The sequence below is a fragment of the Centrocercus urophasianus genome, unplaced genomic scaffold (genome assembly GCF_019232065.1).
Source record: "Centrocercus urophasianus isolate 14NV4802_14NV808 unplaced genomic scaffold, USGS_Curo_1.0 seq_20, whole genome shotgun sequence".
Taxonomy (NCBI): Eukaryota; Metazoa; Chordata; class Aves; order Galliformes; family Phasianidae; genus Centrocercus; species Centrocercus urophasianus.
In genome coordinates, this window is record NW_024884756.1 from 18,438,240 (window position 1) to 18,460,428 (window position 22,189).

Genomic DNA, 22,189 nt, shown 5'->3' on the forward strand with positions numbered 1-22,189 from the left:
GCTTAGGAAGCCACTTTAAACAACTGCTTTCATAGCCTGTAGCTGACATCTTTGGTTGGCACAACGTGCTCTCTTTTGTGCCATGGCTTATACCACAACTCCTTAAAAGAAGGCAATTTTATCTCTAGGTTCTCAAAATTTTGCACCTTGTAGATAAACCTGATCATATCACAACGTAATTTACACAAACATAATGCATTCTTTCCTCTATTCTGAGAATCATCAGATATAACACAGAATAAAACCGCAGCAAACGCACCTGGGAGAGTATTAAAGTCATCGATAAGATACATATGCTCTCTGTCTGGATCCGAAGCGATCAGATTGAGTTCATGCACAAACTCAGCCTGCGCTGGATCGGAAGTGTTTACGATTCCTATTGCGTACATCTCGATGTTTGCTGCATGAGCCTCTCGAACGACAGCATCCAGTTTCACCGCTTCTCTCTTGTCCGCTTGGCCGTCGGTGAGCACAATGGCTACTTTGCGCACTCCTGCTCGAGCACCTAAAAACCCTTCCTGGGTTGCTTTACGGATAGCAGTTCCTGTGTAAGTGCCTTCTCCCATGTACTGCATTTTTCTAATTGCTCGTTTAACATCCTGTTGAGTTGCATGCTTGTTGAGACCGAATTCTAGCTGAACTTCTAGACTGTACAGTACAAGGCCAATTCTGGTAGCATTTCTGCCTACAGTTACTCTGTCTACTAATGCAGTTACAAAGTCTTTGATAATCTCAAAATTCTCCGGTCCCACGCTCTCAGAGCTGTCAATCACAAATACAAGCTCCATAGGAATTTCCTTGCATTTAATACCACAACCTGCAAAGGAAAAATGAAAAAAAAAGAACCCAAACAGATCACAATGACTACTGGATGTTCTTTTGGAAAGGAGGAAAATACAAATTTTATGAAGAAAAGCAGAATCTGAAATTTTAAAAAAATCCTAAATACTTACCACATATCTCTTTAATTAATTTAATTATATCTTCTCTCTGGATATGAAAAAAATAAAAATATTTTACCATTTGTCTCTTTCAAATGATGTATAAACTTGACACTATCGAAGTTTTTGTTTACTAACTGTAAAAGAAGATGTAGAAGAGGAATATGTCAGATCATCTGGAATTTTAAGTTCCTTGTCAGCATGAAATAGATGAGAATAAGCCTTTAAGGTTTCTTTCTATATTATTACTGCCAGAAAACTCTTACCAGAATAACTTACATAGGATTTCAAATGATAGTACCTTGGATTTTGTTTATAATCACATTCTAATGAGTTTTAAATAATGGAACTTGCTTACTGTTAAGCCTTGCTCTCCCTTTGGTCCAGTTTTGCCCTGTAACAATGATCATTAATTAATCTATGCAATTAGTAACACTGTAATTCAGAATATGACTTCATCAGTACCATTATTAAAATAATACTTAGCTAGTAAGAACTTTTGCTAGAATAAATAGTTTTCCTGTGATACTAGCTTGTACCCACCATATCTGCAACTTTTTAAGGTGGCAAGGCTTGTATGGGTAGTGGATGACCTCAAGTCTCCTGTTGAATCACTGATTTTCAGTTTTCATGTACCGAATAGCAAGTCAATGCCAGAACAGTACAGTACATTTTGTTTTCTAGCTTTTGGAAACCAGCAGGAATTACAAGTTTTCTTCCCTAAGTCATTCATTAGCATTGATGTTAAGTCTGATCTACCACTACTTGGCAGCCATGTAATAGGACTGCACAGCCCTATCTTCTTACAACCTGACTGTTGGCATTCACTGCCCTGACAAGGACCCACATCTGTGTTTTGTAATTGAGGTACTTAACACAGAAATGTCTTCCTTTTAAATACCTTCATATTTTCAATTTCTTAAGCATTTCAGATTATGAGTAGTTAAATAGCAACAAAAACACACACCAGCTTTAGTGTTAAGCAGTGTAAAAAACCAGATGTGATAAAACTGAATTACTCACAGGTTCTCCAGATAAACCAGGATCACCCACATTGCCCTTTTCTCCTTTTTTCCCTTTTTCCCCTGTTGCTCCTCGATCTCCCTTTGTAGTTGTGTAGATAAGCAGACAGAAAGCATAAGTCAATTTTTATTATATTTTTTACATTTGTTTCTAGCTGCCTTTGTTGAAATCACCTTCAGCTTCTGACAAGAGTTAGAAATGTTCATTAGAGATCATTTAAATGAATTAGTACCTGTGAATTTTTGTGAATAATTTGTACTATTAAGTATTTCTATGGAGAAAAACAGCTCAAGCAGTTTGAAAAATAAACTGTCCCAAACAAGTATATGGAGACAGGGGTGTTTCTTAGGATACTGCATGATGGAAGTGAATGTGTTTGAGGAAAATAAGATAACAGTAGGGAAACTGAGAAGAAGGGACCGGGTGGATTTGGACTGGGTGATGGAAACGTTCTGAGAAACCTTTTGGCCTAGGAAAGGTGTTTAGAATAGCAAACAAAGCAAGTAGTGCCTTCTGATTTGATTTCTGTTAGGCTGTGGGAATTTGCATCTTCGTTATGAACCGATGCGAGCGCATCCAGAAGCTGATTTCAACACACCTTTATTTTAGTACTGATGTACTCCTGAGATTTTGCTTAACTGTGGGTAAATGAAAGGCAACAATGTTAAAAACAATATCTGTATTTCTTCTGACTGACTAGAAGATAAGCCTGGTGTGACACTAAAATATGCAATGCAGAGAGATGCTGCTGTAAAACATTAAGAGGACCATGCAAAAGGCTGAAGTTTTACTCAATCCTGAGTCCCTTTTCAACAAATTCACATCCTCAGTGAGAGCTGAGCAGACTGAGCATTTTCAGTATGTTGGCTTGGGTCTCAGGCATTCTGTCCAATTTCGATATCCTACCTTCTGTCCCAAAAGCCCTTCTCCAGGGGGGCCTCGTGGTCCTGGCATTCCTTGAATTCCTGGTTCCCCCTAATGATAATCCAGGTAGTGATGTTAACCCTTTGTAGTCATTCATTATGCATTAATTTTGAATGGTTAAGCAAAGTGTTTCAGCTGGATTTTAACAACTATCTTGATACACTTGAGGCACTGTAATGGCTTGCTTATATTTCCTCAAATACTTCAGTAGTACATTTACTCTAAGATGATATTTGAAAACTGCTTTTTACCTAATTCTCCTGTTCCTTCTTAACAACCTACTTTGCTCCTTCTCATCCCTCATTTCTTTCTTCCATCTCTTGCATCTCTTTACTATGTTTAATGTAGAAGTATAAAGTAAGGGGAAAATGGGGTATTACACCCGAGTCCAGGATAAAGAATGTTGTTCTACCATAAGTGGTAATTCATGTAACTATTTCAAGGTGTTTATATGGGCACGAGAGACTGAGAAAGAGGGAATGCTGTTTTCCATTTTGGCTCATTCTGGGAGTCTATCTTTCTCTGAAAATTCTTCCTCCCTCAGTCCATACACCCTTGGGCTTTTTGTTGTTAACAGCAGCAGACAGAGAACAATTTGTAGATGCTCATATTAAATTTCTCATGGTCCAACCTCTGGCTCTCTCATCATAAGAGAACATAAAGAGCACATATCATAAGAAACAACAATGTGAGGTTTTTTTTAATTCCTAAATACCGTGATGGTCAGATTGAACACTCAGAGTCATCTTACCTTAATTCCTTGAATGCCTTCACCAGGAGGTCCCAAAGGGCCAGGCAGCCCTAGGCGCCCTGCAGCTCCCTGGAAAGAAACCCAGCATGTGTTAAATTCACTTCTTGCAATGCAAATGCACAGCATATTGCTGTATGACTGCGAGATTTCCTGTCAGTCCTCTGCCACATTCAGTATCTTTTTGAAAGTAACGAGGACAAGATTTCTCTGGCTGACAACTTTTTATCCTTTATCATAATATTCAAATCCAGTTGATTCTTCAAAACAAGTCACTCAGGACTTTACAGCCAGTGACCTTAAATCACTTTGGTGACAGAGATGGCTGTTGTCTGAAGGATGGATTGTGTTGGTGGGACACTGGACATTGAATTAAGATTAAAGAGAGGCTTATTATTTCCTAAATGCTATGCTATCCTTCATCACTGCTGAGCTTACACAGTAAGACTTGTAAAGACACACAAGAATGTGGCACAGTAAATAATCCCTTGCTGCTAATGTACAAGCTGGTTTTTAAAAGAACTCTAGAGAAAATATAACAGTTTAAGTTTTTCATAAGAAGTAATCAAAACATAGACAGTACGATACTAATTTTATACCTATATTGCTATTCTAGTATCCTTGTGTGAAACTCTCAGTTCCTTCCATTTGTAAAGATCATCTGTATAGTGAAACAGGTGGGATTAATGCTTCCCCACTGCTTAGCCATGCACCTAGCCACACGGGTGGGGAATAAAGTCACACTACATGTTTGATACATTATGATGTTGCAAAATCCTCACTTTTATCATGTTTTAGTTCTTTTACATTAATGTTCACATTCGGAAACAGTTCTTTTGTATTAATAGACTTCTTAAGTTGAGCTGTAGAAGCAAAAAAATTCCATTTTGTAAGGAAAATTGTTCATTTTCAGGCATTTTTCATGGTGTATATTCTGATTATGTTTACATTGGAATATTATTGATTTACTTTATTGAGTGGGAAAAAAAAGGGGGTGGGAATTCTAGAATAGCTCAGCAGTTTGCCCGTGGCTTTAAAAATAGGATAGGCACTGATAAGTGCTTGCCAGACCAGTAATCCTAGGCCAGGACAAACACTAGAAGAAGTGTTTGCTACCAAATTGGAGCTACTGTCTGGAGAACCTAATGTTTTGTTGCTGGTCTTTGTGCAAGATTATCACCCTATAATTCCTCACCTGCAGTAGGAAAAATGCCATGGTTTAGGGCTGGTTAGCAGAAATGTTTCTAATCTTCTACAAAATGAAGACACTGTATTTCTCAGTTACCTGTCAGATTACTTGTTTCTAGTGTAGTGTGAAGACAAAACATACGTATCTATATGCATGATCACACATTTTTATACTGTATTTTTCTTTTCTAGAAAATAGAAGATAAAAGATGTGTTTAAATGGCTTACTTTTGGTCCTGGCAGACCTTCTCCTGGGGGACCTGGGAGACCGACTGGTCCTCTACTACCAGGAGCACCCTGAAAACAGATACTTTAAAAAATAAGTAGCAAATACAAAGTTTGATTTGTCTCTAGAATTTGCTGTACTCAAACAGGACAAGGCAAGGAAAATTGTTGAACAGATCATTGTAAATATAAACAGTGCTAAACCATGAATAGTGCAGGCAGAATAAGGATGTTGGGGTTTATCAGTGACTAGTGTTCTAAACATATCAAGACATGCACAGTCAGTTATGCAATAGTTAGAGAGGCATTACAATTCCCATATCACAAAATAAACTCCAGTTCCTGCAAGTCAACAAAAATCTTTTTGCTTTCCTGCCTGTCAGACTGTGTTCACACTGGCATATCTCTAGCATATTTTTCTTGTTAGTGCCTTCAGACAGTTAGCAGATTGATGAGAGTGAAAAAAAGATGCACATTCTTTTAAGAGACATTAGGTGTGCTTAAATAGCTGCAGTCAATCTATCAATTACTTGTACTCATGTAAGCCTGCAGTCAGCATCAAGATGAGTTCTGAACTGAAGCTTGAAGATCTTCTGTGGAATCTACCTTTTATTTACTGACAAGTAAATTAAAGCTGTATGAAAAAGATAAACTGCCTGTGATCTATGGGTAGGAACTATATGTACGTGGAATATATGCATGCGTTTACTTGTCTTGCATTTAAGATCTGTACCTTAGGTCCTGGTAATCCAACTCCCTCAGGGCCTTGCTCACCAGGAAGCCCAGGAAGGCCTGGCAAGCCCTGAAAATTTGTGCAGAGATAGAATATTAATTTTATTTCAAGCTGTGTTGACTACATGCATTTGTTAACAATATGGCTCGTAGCTTGAATATGTTGACTCTTTGTAGGGTCACTTGTGGTCTGTGGTTAAATTCCACTCAGATAAGCTAGAAGTTGTGTCAGTAGTGGTTGTATGGGTGCTCTACCTGAAGCAAGAGACCTGCATGTGTCAGGAATCTGATCCAGAGCAGTTGGTACAAAAGCAGGTATAGGAGTGAATTGCACCAAAATGTCAAGAAGTATTGTAAATGCTTCAGCTTCAGATTTCCTCTGTGATGTTCATTAATTTTTACTCCTAATGTTTGTATACATTTATATAGATATCTTTTGCACAAATGAATGCTAGCATGTAACCAAAGTCCCCTGGCTCCAGCCAGCATGACAAACCAGGACTGGTGGAACTGGCTATGTGGGGCCACTGCTGCATATGCATGCTCTCTTGAGGGGGAAACAGTGAGCATTTTCTCTTTGTATCCTTTTTTGCAGATGTTTTTTCTGTCTAGCAGTACTGACTTCTGGCTGTGAAGTAGGTCAGCCAGTTCGTTGTGCCACTCTCAGCAGCCCTATGAATAGAACGGAGGACAGATTGCTCTCCTGACTTCTGGACAGTAGTTGCTTTTTCAGTAGTTCTGGAAGATTAACAGGTCACCCAGAGTTCATACCTGTGTATGTGGACACAGCTGTTCAGCTGGGTTATGTTCCTCTGTTTGGGCTTAAAATTCCGGGTGGCTGGGCAGAAGACAGTAACCTATGTTAAGATTTTGAAGGAACTGACTGAAACCTCAGTACTACTATAAAAAATTCTCCTATTGGAATATGTTGCATTGTGTAGTAAGAGGAGTCAGGGACTTGTAAGGTCTTGCACTAATACAGAGGAAGATTTCTTTTCTCCTTCCATGCTAAAATGCATTACCACAGTTGAAGAGCCTAAAATACAAGAAAATCTTTCCTGGCATGTCAGCCATGGAGACTAATCACTTTGTTTTACCTATTTGTTCCCATTTCACATTAAAAAGAAACATCTGTAAACTTACAGGTGGACCAGGGTAACCATCTCCTTTTGCCCCATAGGGCCCAGGGAGTCCTGGAAGGCCTCGGTCACCCTGACAAAAGCAGGAAAAACAGATGAGATGACTGCCAATGCAATTGCTAGCAAGAAATATTCCATGAGCATGAAATTTCTTTATCAGAGATACTGTAAGTTGATTTTTATCTCTGCATGTATATTACTGTAAATTATTGTGGGTTATTAGTACTAGACAATACCAGATTAAAACTGGAATATTTGATAGCACTGAGGATGTACAAGACCTTTCACTTCTAAGTCAGTAATCTGAATCTTTTTTAGAGCTCTGTCTGCTGTCATTATGACTGACATTTAAGAAGGAATGGCTTCAGTTGCATTATTTTCTTATCCTAATTACTATTATTCTAGTTTTGAACGCACAAACCCATCCTGACAAACAGCCAAAAGCTGCTCTGAATTGCACCTGAATGGATGATACGGGCAGATGACTGTTTGTCTCTGCAGCTGCCCAAAATATGGGCATGCATAACAATGCCAAGAAAATGCCCATGCAGAAACTTTGTAAGAAAAATGAAACTGTAGAAGGTTTTACTCTGTACAGCTCAGCACAGATATCTGACTGTGAAGCAAAAGCACAAATACTGATAGCAAGCAAAACTTGGTAATAGAAAAATACTGAGAGCAGCCAAAATTCAGGATTTTTTCGGGCTTAAGATCAGTCAGAGGATAAGGGGCAGGATCAACACTCAAGAATATTGCCAAATTCGCTTAGTTAAAGCCTGAGGAAAAGCTGAATCTAACTAACACTGAGACGGTACTATAGAAGTGCTAGAGAGAAGTCCTTTGAGATTAGCTACTCTTTCATGTTCTTTCACTACTTAAGGAATCTCTTCTCTGGATTGGCTCATGTCCTGACATCTATTTGGAACTTATGTATTACTCTGTGCCGTACTTAGAAATGAAGCTTCTTACCTAAAAACTGCTCAGAAAAAAACAGCTGTGTTTAACAGATATGCTGTTGTAAGCACATAAATCATGTGTTCTCACTGTATTCACTCACTGTGATTTAAAAACAAGGGTTTTTTTTCCTGGTTCTCTGCCATCTGAAAGCTTATGATTCATGGAGTCTGAAAGATTGACTGTCCACGGTCATCTGACTCTACAAATCCTTATACTGTACCAATGCAGTACAATGTATACAGTAAGTGTTGTGTAACACCTTGCCACCCTCAGTGATCGGCTGTTGCTTCACTAAAATCTTGCCTTATTTTACAGTTCTATCAGAAATTAGTTCATCAATTCAGGAGCTACCTTTGCTCCAGGAAGCCCAAAACCTGGTTCTCCAATTGGTCCAGCAAGACCAGGTAGGCCAATGTCACCCTGCAATGAAGAAAACATGTACCCTACTTGCATATATTATTAAACACCAACCAGTAATTGTTTTTTGTTAATTTTGATATATATACAATATATATAAACGCAGGTATTTAAGATAAATGCTAAGAGCAGATGAAAGAAAAGTATTTTGATACTAAGGCTCTCAAAGACAAATACAAGAACATAAATTGCCTACAGCTCAAGCTGGCAAATAGTTAATACCAGGCCATGGTGGTAACTAGAATGGATACAATCTATAGAACTCTATTGGTAGGAAATAAGTTTTATGTAACCTCTTATGGCTGAAATAACTTACATGAACAGTAGCATGGCCTACTTCGTAGTTGTCACACCGTGTTTAGAAGTACTAGGAAGTACTAGGATTTAAAAATACTTGCAAGATGTTACCTTTGGTCCAGGCACAGCTCTTCCAGGAGGGCCTGGCATTCCAAGACGTCCTGGTACACCAGGCTCTCCCTGCAGTGAAGGAAGGAGAGTGAAAACAGTGCTTTTTTTTTTTTTTTTCCCTCTGAAAGTAGCACAAGCATCTCTTGAAGAAAACATTTCTGCATATTTCAAAGTCTGTTAGAAGTTTTATTATTTTATTTATATTCTATTTTATTTAGATTAAATTTATATTAAGTGAAATCTAGCCATTTAAGAACTGATAATCAGTATAGTTTTGATTTCTCAAGGGAAATGATATTCCTCTCAGTCCCTGAATAAATATGCATTCCGAAAAATCCTTTTCTTAGTATATTCTAGACTCAGTTCAGCACAGCCAGTACTCAAAGCCTCCTGCCCAGCCGTGTAGCTATACAAGAAAAAAATGCAATTTTCTGTCACAACAGATTGTTTTTTTCCAAATAGTCCTTTCAGTGTACTTTATTACCTCTTTTGATTTTTTTTTTATCTTACACTGAAATACTGTTGTATGAATTAATAGCAAAAGACTTCAGAAACTGGACGATAAACTTGGGGTAGCCTCTCTTTCACTTTCAGTGAGAATTCAAACTGCAAATCAGTAAAAGAATACCATCCGTGAGTCTGATCAGTGCAAGGGAAAATGAAGTTGTGGTCCATGTGTGTATGCCACACACTGTATTGTCTTCCCAAATATTTCAGCACAGAACGCCACTATTATTATCCTCTAACTTTTTTCAAGTCAATTCTTCCCTCCTAAAGGAAGCAACAGTGAATATTAAGTTTTTAAAGAATGTTTCTGGATGTTTATAATGATTGTGGTGTCTTGCTTAGGAAAACCCTAGCTGAACTTGGTTTTTTTTGGTAGTTATTCTTTGAGAAGTTCATTTCACACAGGTTATTTCTGAAATCTAGGATAAAGCACAGTTCTGGAGGGCTGTTTTACACACACAGTGTGATAGTGAACATACTTTAGCTCCTGCAGGCCCAGGCACTCCTGTTGGTCCTGTTAATCCACGTATTCCTCTCTGACCTTGATCTCCCTAATGAAACAGAGAAGATAAGTCACACATACCAAAATATCAAGAGTGTGTTATCTGAAATTAATTGTGAATATCAGTGAAACATGGTGAAGTTCTATATTGCAGCTGGTGCACATGGGCTCTTTCCATAGCTTTCATCAACAAGCCAGTTAAGTCTGCTCAATAATTGTCCAGTTTGGGATTCTTAAAGTTAAAAAAGAATAGATCCCAACTGAAATTAAATTAACTGAATTACTCATGAATATTACAAAAAAAAAAAAAAAAAAACCAAAAGTCTTAAAGATCATATATAGCCTTGCAGCTGAAAAATTGAGTAATTACGTGGAAAAAAATATTGTTCGAGAGAACTAATCAGAACAGAAAAACAGACTTTTTTACATTAAAAAAAAAAAATAAGGCCATTCAGCCCTCTCTAACTTATCAGCCTACAGTTTCAGGCAGAAAAAGCCAAGAATACATAATTTGTTAAGTGGTAAATGGCTTTAATCTTGATTAAGCTGTAATAGTTATACCAAAAATGAGTTCAGTCACTCTGAAATGTTCAAACACAGTTAATAATTTTGTTGATAGATGTATTTATTGGTACATGACATCTGCATGTGTTCCCTAAGTATTCTGAAAATAGATGTCTTGATTTTTCTTTTTCTCCCTGAGCTGTTTTTCAGCTGTTTTTTCTATTTCTGGCTCTTTACAATTATAATGCTTAATATGTTTATTTTCCTTCTGTGATATTTATTCTGTCTAGTGTTTTGGACAATGACAGTATTTCTTAGGATAAAGATGCTGACGTGAGAAAACAGGATTACTTCTCCATTTATTGATGAGCACAGAAGACCATTACAAGAGGCAAAACCCAGAGAGTCTCACCGGTTATTCTTACTAAGAAAAGCAATAGACCCAACAAAGGTAAACCTACCTCTTTGTAAGACTTCTTGTACCAAGCATTATAACAGGTACTGAGCCACTGAACTGTTTTACTATTATTAAAAAAAAATTATGAAAATGGTGTTCTGGACAGTATTTTATTAACTTCACTATTTTAAAAGTTGCTGTTTCAGGCTGAAACAAACTTTACAGCTAGCTACTTCTACAAACAATTATTAACCTATTTCTTGACATTTATTTTTTAATTACTTACACTGGACCGTAGAAGAAAAGATCTGGACAAACCTACTCCTAGAGCTTTAGAATGCTTCCTTTCAGAGTGATTCCTTTAGTAAAATGTTCTTACCTTCTCCCCCTGTATTCCAATGCCTGGGGCACCTTCAGGACCTCTAAGACCAGGTAATCCTGGTTCACCCTAGAATGAAAAAAATCAAAGCACTATTTCAGAGAACTACACAGACAATAGTGCAAGATCAACCCTATAATTAGTTGAATAACCTCATTAAAATCATAGACTTCTTAAAGTCATTGGGACAATTCTCGCTGATGCAGTAGGCTCAGAATTTTCTTCCCATATTCTGAAGCAACTATTGTAAAAATCTGGGTGGAAATACATAAAGTAGCATATTTCCTAATTAATGATGGAACACTGAGTGCATAATATAAAAATATATGGAGTTTTCCATTCATCATCAGAAAGCTACTAAATTTTGCCTCCAGCCATTTTAATGGTCTTCCTTCTAAGCAGGGAATTTGATGGGTTGAAAAAAGCCAGCTGTAAATAAGATAACTCAACTACCAACACCCCTAAAATTGAAGAAATTTCCCTGGAAAACATTTTTGAGGTTTTTCTTTTTAATTTGCTACTTTTCCCCTTGTCCATGAAGATCCTCTCTTTTAGGTTTGAATATCAGCACAGAGCAAACAGCAAGAATGCATGAAGGGAAGCAGGGGGGCTGCAGAGAGAAATAAACCAACCTTTTGTCCAGGGGCTCCATCTTCTCCTGGAAGGCCAGGCAGACCTGCCTGTCCTGAAAGGCCTGGCTCACCCTGACATCAATAAAAGTAAGCCTTACTATTAAATTCAGACTCCAAATCAAGTAAATCTATTTTTAAAAGACGAGTAAACTGTATGTACATTTATAGAAAACATTTATGCATATGAACCCATGTCTTGTAGTTCTTTCTTTATAATGACAACTCCCATGTATCACAAAAAAAGGAAAGTAGTGTCTAATTGTTTAACAGTCTGTTTCTAGAGTTATTCTTACATGCCTACAGAAGGAACATACAAGAAGCACAAATTTTCAAATCCAAATTAGTAAATAAATTCATCTATTAATAATATACCTTAGAACCAGGCTCTCCAATACCTCTTTCTCCTGGCACTCCAGTCTCTCCTGGCAAGCCTTGTTCACCCTTAAGTAGAAATTAAGAGCTTTGTAATGGAAAAATACAAAGCAAATTCTTTGTTCATTATATTTACAGAAAAGATTAGCGTGATATTATCTTTAGTATAATTTGTTAAACACTTGGTCACAAAGATTAAGAATCTCAAGATTCCTGGGCACCTTTCGAGCTGTCACCAAAAAGTTGCTGGTGGAAATGATTAATGATGTAAATCTGTAATTATGCATGGCCATTGATGTTTCCTACCAGCAATTCAGCAGCATATCTGAGCTCCTCAAGCAGTTTACCTTCTCTTTCTTTGTACCAGTAGTAAAACACGGTCCCAGCGTAATCCTTCAGATGAAAGTTACTGATGTCATTTACCTGGACTTGAGCAAGGCCTCTGACACAGTCCCCCACCACATCCTTGTCTCCAAATTGGAGGGATGTGGATTTGATAGGTGGACCACTGGATGGACAAGAAACTGGTCAAAAGGCAGCAGACAGAGGGTGGTCATCAATGGCTCTATGTCCAGGTGGAGGCTGGTATCAAGCCGCATCCCCCAGGGGTCTGCCTTCTGACTGGTGCTCTTTAACATCTTTCTCAGTGACATCGATGACAGAATCGAATGCACCCTCAGCAAGTTTGCTGACAACACCAAGCTGAGTGATGCGGTTGACACGGTTGAAGCAAGGGATGCCATTCAGAGGGACCTCGACAGGCTAGAAAGGTGGGCTCGGGTGAACCTGATGAGGTCCAACATGGCAAAGTGCAGAGTTTTGCACTTGGGCTGGAGGAATCCCAGACATCCATACAGACTGGAAGGAGCGGTCCTTGAGAGCAGCCCTGTGGAGAAGGACCTGGGGGTCTTGATGGATGAAAAACTTAACATGAGCCAGCAGTGTGCTCTTGCTGCTTGGAAAGCAAATGGTATCCTGGGCTCCATCAAAAGAGGGGTGGCCAGCAGGGACAGGGAGGTGATTGTCCCTCTCTACTCTGCTCTTATGAGGTCCTATCTGGAATACTGCGTCCAGGTCTGGAGCCCCCAGTACAAAAAAGACAGGGAGCTGTTGGAGAGGGTCCAGAGGAGGGCCACGAAGATGATCAGGGGACTGGAGCACCTCCCCTATGAAGACAGACTGAGGGAGCTGGGCTTGTTCAGCCTGGAGAAAAGAAGGCTGCAGGGGGGCCTCATTGCAGCCTTTTAATACCTAAAGGGAACCTACAAAGAGGAGTGGAATCAACTCTTTGAAAGGGTTGATAACTGCAGGACGAGGGGAAATGGTTTTAAGTTGAGGAGGGGAGATTTAGGTTGGATGTCAGGGGGAAATTCTTTACAGAGAGAGTGGTGAGGTGCTGGAACAGCCTGCCCAGAGAGGTTGTGAATGCCCCATCCTTGGAGGTGTTCAAGGTCAGATTGGATGGGGCCCTGGGCAGCCTGGTCTAGTATTAAATGGGGAGGTTGATGGCCCTGCACATGGCAGGGGGGTTGGAGATTCATGATCCTTGAGTTCCCTTTCAACCCTGTGATTCTGTGAAAGAGGCAATGCTCTCTGATGCTCCAAAATGCTTTACCTGGTGTGGATCTTAGACCCACTTTGCACCTTCAGTTCTTTATACTATTCTTAAATAGCCTGCAGGCATTCAAAACTTTATCTTATGCTTCTTTCCAGAAAATCACTCTGAATCTCCATTCCAAACACTTTAAGGTTGAACTCTTCTATTAACAGTTCTGGATTGTGCAAATTAGTCAAGGCTAGATTACTGTGACAGTTTTCCTTCATCAGTTGTGATCTTCATCTAATCTTGGACCATTCTTAACTCCTAGATATAGTAAATTCACAAAATCAGGTGAGAAAACAGGCAGCAGAATTAACAAGGCAGCTAATATCTAAGCTATATATACTTTTTTTTTTTTTCTCCTGGAAAATAAACACTGCACTGAGAATAAAAGATTCTTGAAATGTTGATATTCTTTTATGTCTAGTGCATGACTTTTTGGAATTGATTTACTGCACCTGCCTACAACATGATGAAATTGCAAGACCAGATAAGACCTCTCTTGCTGTGGAAAAATACCAGAAAAAGTAGTTTACTGGCTGATATTTGGTACCTCAAAAGATTTTGTGGCAAGCTAAGACAAAACAGTTATGTCATAGGTTCATTAGGGCTTTTCAGTGGAGTGGGAACTGCTGTACAGTTTAATAATGTTAAAAAAGGAAGTAATTTCCTGCAACTAAGTTAGATGTTGAGCCCTTCAACAAGCATATAGATAGAGACAGACCACTTCTTATTCAGAGAACACAAGAAAGGCTTTTTACTTCATAAAATTCTCTAACCTTTGGTCCAGGTAGTCCCTGTCCTGGTAACCCTCTAGAGCCCGGAGGTCCTTTGGGGCCTTCCACTCCCTGAAAATATTATCTAATTACTTCCTAAAAATAAACAATATTCTGTTATTAGACATTTAGCTGTGGAGTGAGGGGAAAGAGAAGACCATACCTTCTCTCCTTGGATTCCAATTCCAGGTAATCCTATTGGTCCAGGTGAACCAGGTAGACCAAATTCACCCTGGCAAAGTGCAGTTGATTAGTTGCGTAAAGATACAGAAACAATCTGAGACAGTTCCCATGATACTCATGTTGACTTAACTCCTTAAATCAGCAAAGCTGAGGATGTGACCTTATATCTTACATATATACACTTATTCCCTCCTGATTCTGTGGCTGCTACCAACTGATAGTCATTTTTTCCCATTCTAAACCTTAACTTTTGAAGAGAATCAGTTTTTCGTTAACATTTCTATTTTAATACAAAGACACATTCCAAAAGGTCAGGAGAACTTACTGAGCGTAAGTTTGTTGTATAGGGCCTTTTTTGAGTGACTTCACTGTTTGTAGTGAATATCAAGGCTGTATTGTGTAGATTTATTGGCACTTTGCAAATCCCTTTGTGTATGTACTACTCACCTTTTCACCTTTTATGCTGATTCCTGGAAGTCCACGAGGGCCTTTTGGTCCATCAAAACCACGGTCTCCCTACATGAAAAAATAATATGTTAGCTATAGAAAAACACAGCTGTTCTCTCTGAAGTAACTAGAGACACTGTTTGCTATGTCATCTCAAAAGTCAAAATAAAAAGGACCAGAAAGTAGTTTCTGGATTTGTTTTCTAGGATACCAAAGAGATCATCTTTTCAAATGAGCTTGCTCTGCTGTTTGAAATCATTGATGGAAGAGCTGAACAAGCATTTAAAAAAAAAAAAAATTTTTTTTTTAAATCTTTTTACTCACTTTGATTGTTCTGAATCCTGTTCTGCTTCCCTTCAAATCAATGGCAAAGCCACAGGTGATTTGAATGTCAGCAGGACTGAGTTCTGAGTCTAAATTGATTCCTCTAATTTCTCATGGATTATTCTTATTCAATTGTGGCAGTGAGGATCTAGATCTAAGAATTTTTCCAGAATAAAGACCAGACCAAGTTGCATTTTCATAGAAATGCATATATATAAATATAATTGTCCTTCTAAACATTCATTTATAGTACAGCAGTCTTCGGGAAAACGTAGATTAGTAAGGAAAAAAATACTGCAATTTCTTGTATTTCTGTTAATACAACATGTAGAGACAGATCATTAGGTTGTGCAGATAGCTTCAGAATCACCCAAGGCAATGAACCTATGCCCCAGATGGGCTTTTTCTCCCCCTTTCAACCAGTTTCAACCTTTTTACTTTTGACTAAAAAACATCACGTGAACTTTTGCTTAAAAGAACATTCCTTAACCTGATGGTTTGGAACACTTGCTTATATTTCTCATTTCACTGAACTGTGTTGTGAGTTTCTAGCAAAAACATTCTACTGAAAGAAAGCAACTGTACAATTTGCTTTAAATTAAGAAATCGCCTGCTTAAAATGCATTTTAAACTGTAGATCTGACTTGGCAGCCATAAATAGAATTAGAGAGACATGTATAGACTCTGTTTACACATGCTTGTCTTCAGGTCAGATTTGGCAGTCAAAACTGTGCTTTTTTTTTTTTTCTCTCCAAATCAAGTGTTCCAGTAATACTGGCAGAACTCCCCTTTGGCTACTTTATTCTGCTTAACTCAAGTGCTCAATAGTTTCAGTAAGATTATGCATTATTCCATAATTGTTCCTGCTGCGCATTGTTGCTGTGCACTACTTGTTAGTTGCACTGTTTCTCCCCACATGAATTGATATTTCAGCAGCAATGTAGTGATTTCTAAATATACTTTCTTCAAATTATGTTTTCATGGATAAGACCTGTTAAGTGAAAATAAGCCATCAACAATGAGGCTAGGCAATTGATATAATTCATCATAAAATAAGTACTGCATCATATTTTAAGAGATGCTAGCAGTAATCAGATTTTAACCCAGCTGAGTACAGTATTGTGTGCAAAGCAAAAGAACTCACCACCACGTTACTGTTAACAAGCCCACCAGAAGGCTTTTATACAATGTAGTGAAGTTTTCTACTTTATAATTTTTTTTTTTTTCCACTATAATAAACACTCAACTAGTGCATTTCCCAGGGAAACAGTTAAGAAATGAGTTCCACTTGAAGTATTGCTCAAGTCAAAACCACATAAAAGGCCTTGAGAGTATCTGTTTCACAACAGCCCTGCCGCTTGTAACCAAAAGTCAAAATGACAGCCAAGACTGCTGGTTTTCAGCAGACAGCAAAAGCAGCTCGCAGTGTATCTAGTGTCCATCCATGTGCAAGTGCAACTACTATTGTCATTACCTTCCACTGTATCTGAAAAACAGCAACAGCAGTTTTGTTTTTTACCCACAAACTGAATCCAGCCATTTGCTAAAACACATTAGCCAGTGGCTGAAGTATTTGAGCTTAGTAGCCTGTCATTAGTGAGAACAAGGGTCCCTGTATATAAGGATGTAGGAAAAAAAAAAAAAAGCAACCAAAAGGTGAAATTTTCATCTAAGGAATCACTTTTATACTAATTCATGTAAAGTCATGTACTAGAAGCTCTTTTACAACTATAGCTTCTTCCTAGGCTTAGGTTCTGCAAATAAAGTTTAAGGGGAATTAAATAGCCTCTTGGACCTCTAAGGCTGATATCTCTGCCTTGATATTTTGTTTAAACCAACTGAATTCTGAAATTTTAATTGAAGCCATATTTTCTTATTTATTTAAAAGCTAATTTATCAGGTTCTTTAGTCTGCTGTGAGCTTGTTTTGGCATGTACTCATGTAGCAGTGATGCTCTGCTCCTAGAGTACTTCAACTGCAGTTACCTTTGCTCCTGGAAGCCCTTCTCCTGGTAAACCCCGTTCCCCTTGTACACCTTGTGGTCCTTGAGGCCCCTGTTAACGTAAGTATAAAATGGTCAAAATATGTTAATCAGGCAAATCAAGAGCAGCACATGCTATGTCATTGTAGGCTATAAGCATGTCTTTAGATGTTTGTATGTAGTTATAACCTGTTAAAAATAGAGTAATATAATAATCACAATGAGTCAGTGATGAGCATTTTGGCCTGCAGCAATAACAAGGCAGACAGTATTACTTTTCTAGTTACTTATTAATCACAGTATGTAGTAGTGATTTTTTTTAATTTTTTTTTTTTTTAAAGTTTTTACTCTCTAAACTTCAGTTTGCAATTTGTTACTAATCTTTATTAATGTATCAGTATAATCACAAGAGAAGGGGAACCGCATTAAAGTCCATGCAGAATGAAACTGAGGAAAATCTATCCATGCAGAGATTTAATGGCAGTCGGTGGAAAGAACAATAGCATGCTTTTTCTCTTTCTGAAAGCACGGCTCATAGGAACACAAGGGGCAAGTAAGACAACCAAACTTCTTTATTAAGTGCAGTTCAAAACCTGCATGTATTCCACCTACTTCACAATGCTTTCCTGAATCTGTTTTGCTTTTCTGTTTTACTCCTTGAGACTGCACATACATCACAGAATGGCAGTAAGTTAGTCTTAGCGTACTCTGTAGTAAATAGGCTTGAAAATAGTTCTGTATGCAGCTTCAGAATTATGTCTTGTTTTAAGGCAAAGCTAACTGCATGGCATAAATAGAACACTTTTGTGACAAGCATACTTGCAAGTAGATTTTCTTAAAAATGTGAACTTAAAAAAACAGTTTTTCTTATCACATTAGTACAGGTGCCATGGCTAACAAAGGTGCACATCACAGGCTCCTGTTCTCCCACAGAGCAGCACCTTCCTCTGTACTGTTATTGAAAAAGTCAGAAAAATGTAAGACATGGATTTTAATCTCTCGGGACAGATTTATTAAAGTATTTGTCTTGTTTTGCATAAGGTGCTATTTATCATAGTTCGGAGACTAAGACAATTAGAAAAGTCAAGGAATTTGAAACATTACAGTTTACTGAGGAAATTTAAAGTCAGACAAAATACTATGTATGATAGAGGGAGCTAGTTGAAGGAAGAAGAGTATCATTTAAAATACATATATCTCTGAAATTATGAAAGCACTGAGAAGTCTTCCTTTCTTTCCCACTTCCCCCTCTCCAAATAAGAAACAGACATACCAGAACTCCTGGCTCACCAACTCCAGGTGGGCCAACTGGGCCTGGTCTTCCTGTCAAACCAGTGTCGCCCTTCAAACAGATATATTTTGAAAATGCCTTATTTAGTTATTTGTACGTGTGGCACATAAATACTCATCGCATATTCTGTGCAATATTTGGTGTAGTTGAATATAGGAGTGGCAGAGAACATCTGAGTATCCTTAGATTTGCACAGCCCAACAGACACTGAATTGGTGCATTTCACTGCATTAGAGGACAGTTTCATTCTACTTCTACAGTACTATGAAAAAAATCATTTGGGGGCTTGAAGTTTCTCATATACCATAAAGTACATTATCTCAGCTGTCTCAGTCTTTGTTCTTAGCCTATAATACAATATGGAAGACACCTGCTTGTACCTTTGGGCCTGGCAGTCCTATTCCAGTCTCTCCAGGCAAGCCAGGTGGTCCAGGAAGACCTCTTTCACCCTTTCAAAAGAATGGAAAAATAAACAGTCCTGCATAGAAGTTAGAATCTAAGGAAATTGGTTTAACTGCTTGTTGTAAAAGAACAGATTTTGAAATTTGTTTTTTGTATATCCTGAATTTCAACCAAATGGTATTATCTTACCTATTGCTTCATCTTCGCTCTTTCACTGTTCAAAATTCCCTTTATTAAGAGCATAGATGTTTTCTGTACAAAGTGATGCCAGCCAGAAATGGACAAATGTTTTGTTTCGTGTGATAAAATGGTTTTCATTCACATCTAGCTGGTATACGATTAACTGTAGGCCAGTAGGCACTCTAAACATGGTGCAAAAGGAGATAGCAAAAGAGATAAAAGTAGAGGTAGAGCTAAGTAGCACAAAAATTGGTGCATTTTGCATTATCAGGTAATGGGATATTTAATTTTAAAACAAAGAATGGCATTCATTTTCCGGTTTTTCTCCACATTCTTCTTCAGTAGCTGGAGAATCCATCAGCCTTGACTGATTTTTTTTTTTTTTTTTCTGAGAAGCAAAGCATGTCTCTAATCTCTCTTAATGAAGTTAAAATGGACCCAGTAATTGTCTGTAATATCCTGTGATGTCTGTGCTTTTTGTTAAACTAGAATGACAGATATCACATCATCACAGAATAACTGCATGAAAATTTTCAAGGAGGACAAATAGGAAGTACACCAAGCAAATCTCAATGATTTAGTAGATTTTTATAATATGGTTTTAAGACGAACAGAAAAAAGTTTTGTTGTTTACAGAGGGGACTGGATCTTATAGTAAGCACTGGGTGATTTCTGCAGCCCACCTCCAGAAGGCCCACTACAAGACTATGTCCTGAGTTGTATTAATCCTACTGACTTTCAGATATCTTCTGCTAAATATCAGTAGACAGAACAAGTAATTGTCAACTACTGAATTATTTTCTGGGAGTGTGCAGTTTCAAGAACAGTTTGTATTAGAAATCCCAAACAGAATTCCTGCTTTGCACTTATGGAAAAAATAGTTGTAAATTGAAAACTGAACAACTACTACATTTTATTTTGTGGTGCTGCTGTGTTTTGTCTCTTTGTGACAGAACAGAACTTGATTTGGATCTGAACACAATATAAAGAGCAAATAGCTTCCTTAGTAACCTTTTAGAATGCAGAGTATATGCAACATCACATTCAACTGCATTCTCCACAAAAATAGTAGAGGTTGTATTGACACATTTTAATATCAATAAAAGGAGAAATAAATACAATTCTTGCCTTTGATCCTGGCAGGCCTTCAGGCCCCTGATCTCCAGATTGTCCTTGTGGACCCTATTAAAACAGGTGCAGTTTTAATGAGATTTTTCAAGGTTTCAGAATGATGGAAGTTTGGAAAAGTCTCTAATTAGTTATGGCCTATGTGAAAATACAAGTTAAGAGCATTCCAGAACAGAATTTACGCTTTCAGGTTCACATACAGATTCAGCTACTCGAGGTGTTGGGGAGAAATTTTGGTTGTCCCTTTATTTCAATATAATAAAAGGTAATCTATAGTCAAATCTACTGAAGTATCTATTATGGGCTAAATTTCTCAGCCTTCAGTCACAATATTGAGAGGAAAAGAGAATAAAGTATTTCTACATACCTCTGCAAGATAGTTTAATAGACACCGTGAACGGGAAATGAGTGATTTTAATTTTAACAGAGCTATGTTTGCTGTGATCTTTGAGATGAAATTTATTGTAGGAGTAATTTAGTTGTCTAGAGTGCTCCTCCAAATTCTTGTTTATGCTGCTGTTTAATACAATTTTGTATGCCTTGAACTCAAGTGGCTCAAGAATTCCATGGAAGTTGTGTCATAGCATTATTTCAGAGCTTGGGACCCTAGGTAACAAGGCCATCTTGTTTTTATAGCTTCATAATATTTTTTTTTAATGTTTATCTATTCAATTTACCTGCAGTCCTCTCGCACCTTTGGGGCCAACTGGACCTTCAGGACCCTGAAAGAAAAGTCGGGGGGGAAAAAAAGGACACATATAAAAAAAGGACACATATATTTAAATTTAGTCAAAATCACTTATGTAACTTTATTAAGGTACCTGATTCAGATCTCATATCACTAAAATTAAAAAAAATCAGGAGAGGATCAGTAGCCAATAGCAAATAGAGACAAAGTATCTTTTAAATGGACTGCAAAAACCATAATTCAGAGGAAGAATTACACACCAACATTAAAGAGTGATGTTGGAGTTATAAATCTTCGTTTCATTTTCACCTCTTATTACCTCCAAATACTTCTCTGAATACTGACTTCTCCTGCCCACTAAAGTCAATTAGAATTCTACTACTATTACAAGCAAGATCAGGGTTGGGCCTTAAGAGTCATCTCAAGGAAATTTAGAAAGAAATGAGAAAGTTACTGGAAGTGGTTTCCTTGCTCACTTCAGTTTTAAAAACTGAAATTTTTAAATTTCTTCAGCTAAAGAAATAACATTTGCCTTACTTGTATCATTATGGTTGTGCAGGGAATTGTAGCTTTTCTACATTTCAGCTATTTCCAGGAAGCCTAACAATTTCACAGCTACTTACTCTGTCTCCTTTTATCCCTGGGATTCCACATTCACCTCTTTCACCCTTAAAAAAACGGAGATATTTATGATGCATATTGAGCATACCATCCTGAACAGTCAACAAAGTACATTTGGATAGAGTACCATAGCAAGGTAGCAAAGGAACAAACAGAAAAAGAAAGCTCACCCATTCCCAAAATTCAGACTCACAACGAAAAGCCCCACAAAAGAGAAAACTCTAAAAAGAGATCCTTCCCTAGCGGCAGTCAGCCCTTAAATGGGGCCTTAGAGTGGTGGAGCCAGGTTCCACCCCTGCTGGTCACCACAGCTGAATTGCCTTCAGCTGTGCTCCCAAGGCTGATCCAGTCCTTGCCTCAGATGATCAATCAGTGGTTCAGGCCACGACTCAAAGTTCCATATGCATCCTTATTCACTCAGTACTTAAGGTGAAAATGACCTGTTATTGCATAATGTATAATGCTATTATCTTCATGACATACGGTAGCAATTGTGCTGTAAGGGAAGGGAAACATACTCAATGAGAGCTTTGTGCAATACCTGGTAAGGAGATGTTGTGTAGGAACTGTTGA

At 37.9% G+C, this 22,189-nt stretch overlaps 1 protein-coding gene across 1 annotated transcript in view; it reads right to left on the reverse strand.

The window, feature by feature from the left end:
- Positions 1–22,189, reverse strand: part of LOC122162244 (collagen alpha-1(XXVIII) chain-like) — a 32,141-nt gene that overhangs the window by 4,424 nt on the left and 5,528 nt on the right. The window contains exons 7-30 of the mRNA XM_042822389.1: positions 21,619–21,663; positions 20,985–21,029; positions 20,308–20,361; positions 18,978–19,046; positions 18,580–18,648; positions 17,311–17,379; positions 15,002–15,070; positions 14,535–14,603; positions 14,375–14,443; positions 11,996–12,064; positions 11,624–11,695; positions 10,992–11,060; positions 9,689–9,760; positions 8,703–8,771; positions 8,229–8,297; positions 6,925–6,993; positions 5,783–5,851; positions 5,053–5,121; positions 3,640–3,708; positions 2,871–2,939; positions 1,965–2,045; positions 1,300–1,335; positions 954–990; positions 260–817 (exon numbers count right to left, since the gene is read on the reverse strand). Coding sequence (XP_042678323.1) covers positions 260–817; positions 954–990; positions 1,300–1,335; positions 1,965–2,045; positions 2,871–2,939; positions 3,640–3,708; positions 5,053–5,121; positions 5,783–5,851; positions 6,925–6,993; positions 8,229–8,297; positions 8,703–8,771; positions 9,689–9,760; positions 10,992–11,060; positions 11,624–11,695; positions 11,996–12,064; positions 14,375–14,443; positions 14,535–14,603; positions 15,002–15,070; positions 17,311–17,379; positions 18,580–18,648; positions 18,978–19,046; positions 20,308–20,361; positions 20,985–21,029; positions 21,619–21,663 — 2,035 coding nt within the window. The remainder of the gene's footprint in view (positions 1–259; positions 818–953; positions 991–1,299; positions 1,336–1,964; positions 2,046–2,870; positions 2,940–3,639; positions 3,709–5,052; positions 5,122–5,782; positions 5,852–6,924; positions 6,994–8,228; positions 8,298–8,702; positions 8,772–9,688; positions 9,761–10,991; positions 11,061–11,623; positions 11,696–11,995; positions 12,065–14,374; positions 14,444–14,534; positions 14,604–15,001; positions 15,071–17,310; positions 17,380–18,579; positions 18,649–18,977; positions 19,047–20,307; positions 20,362–20,984; positions 21,030–21,618; positions 21,664–22,189) is intronic.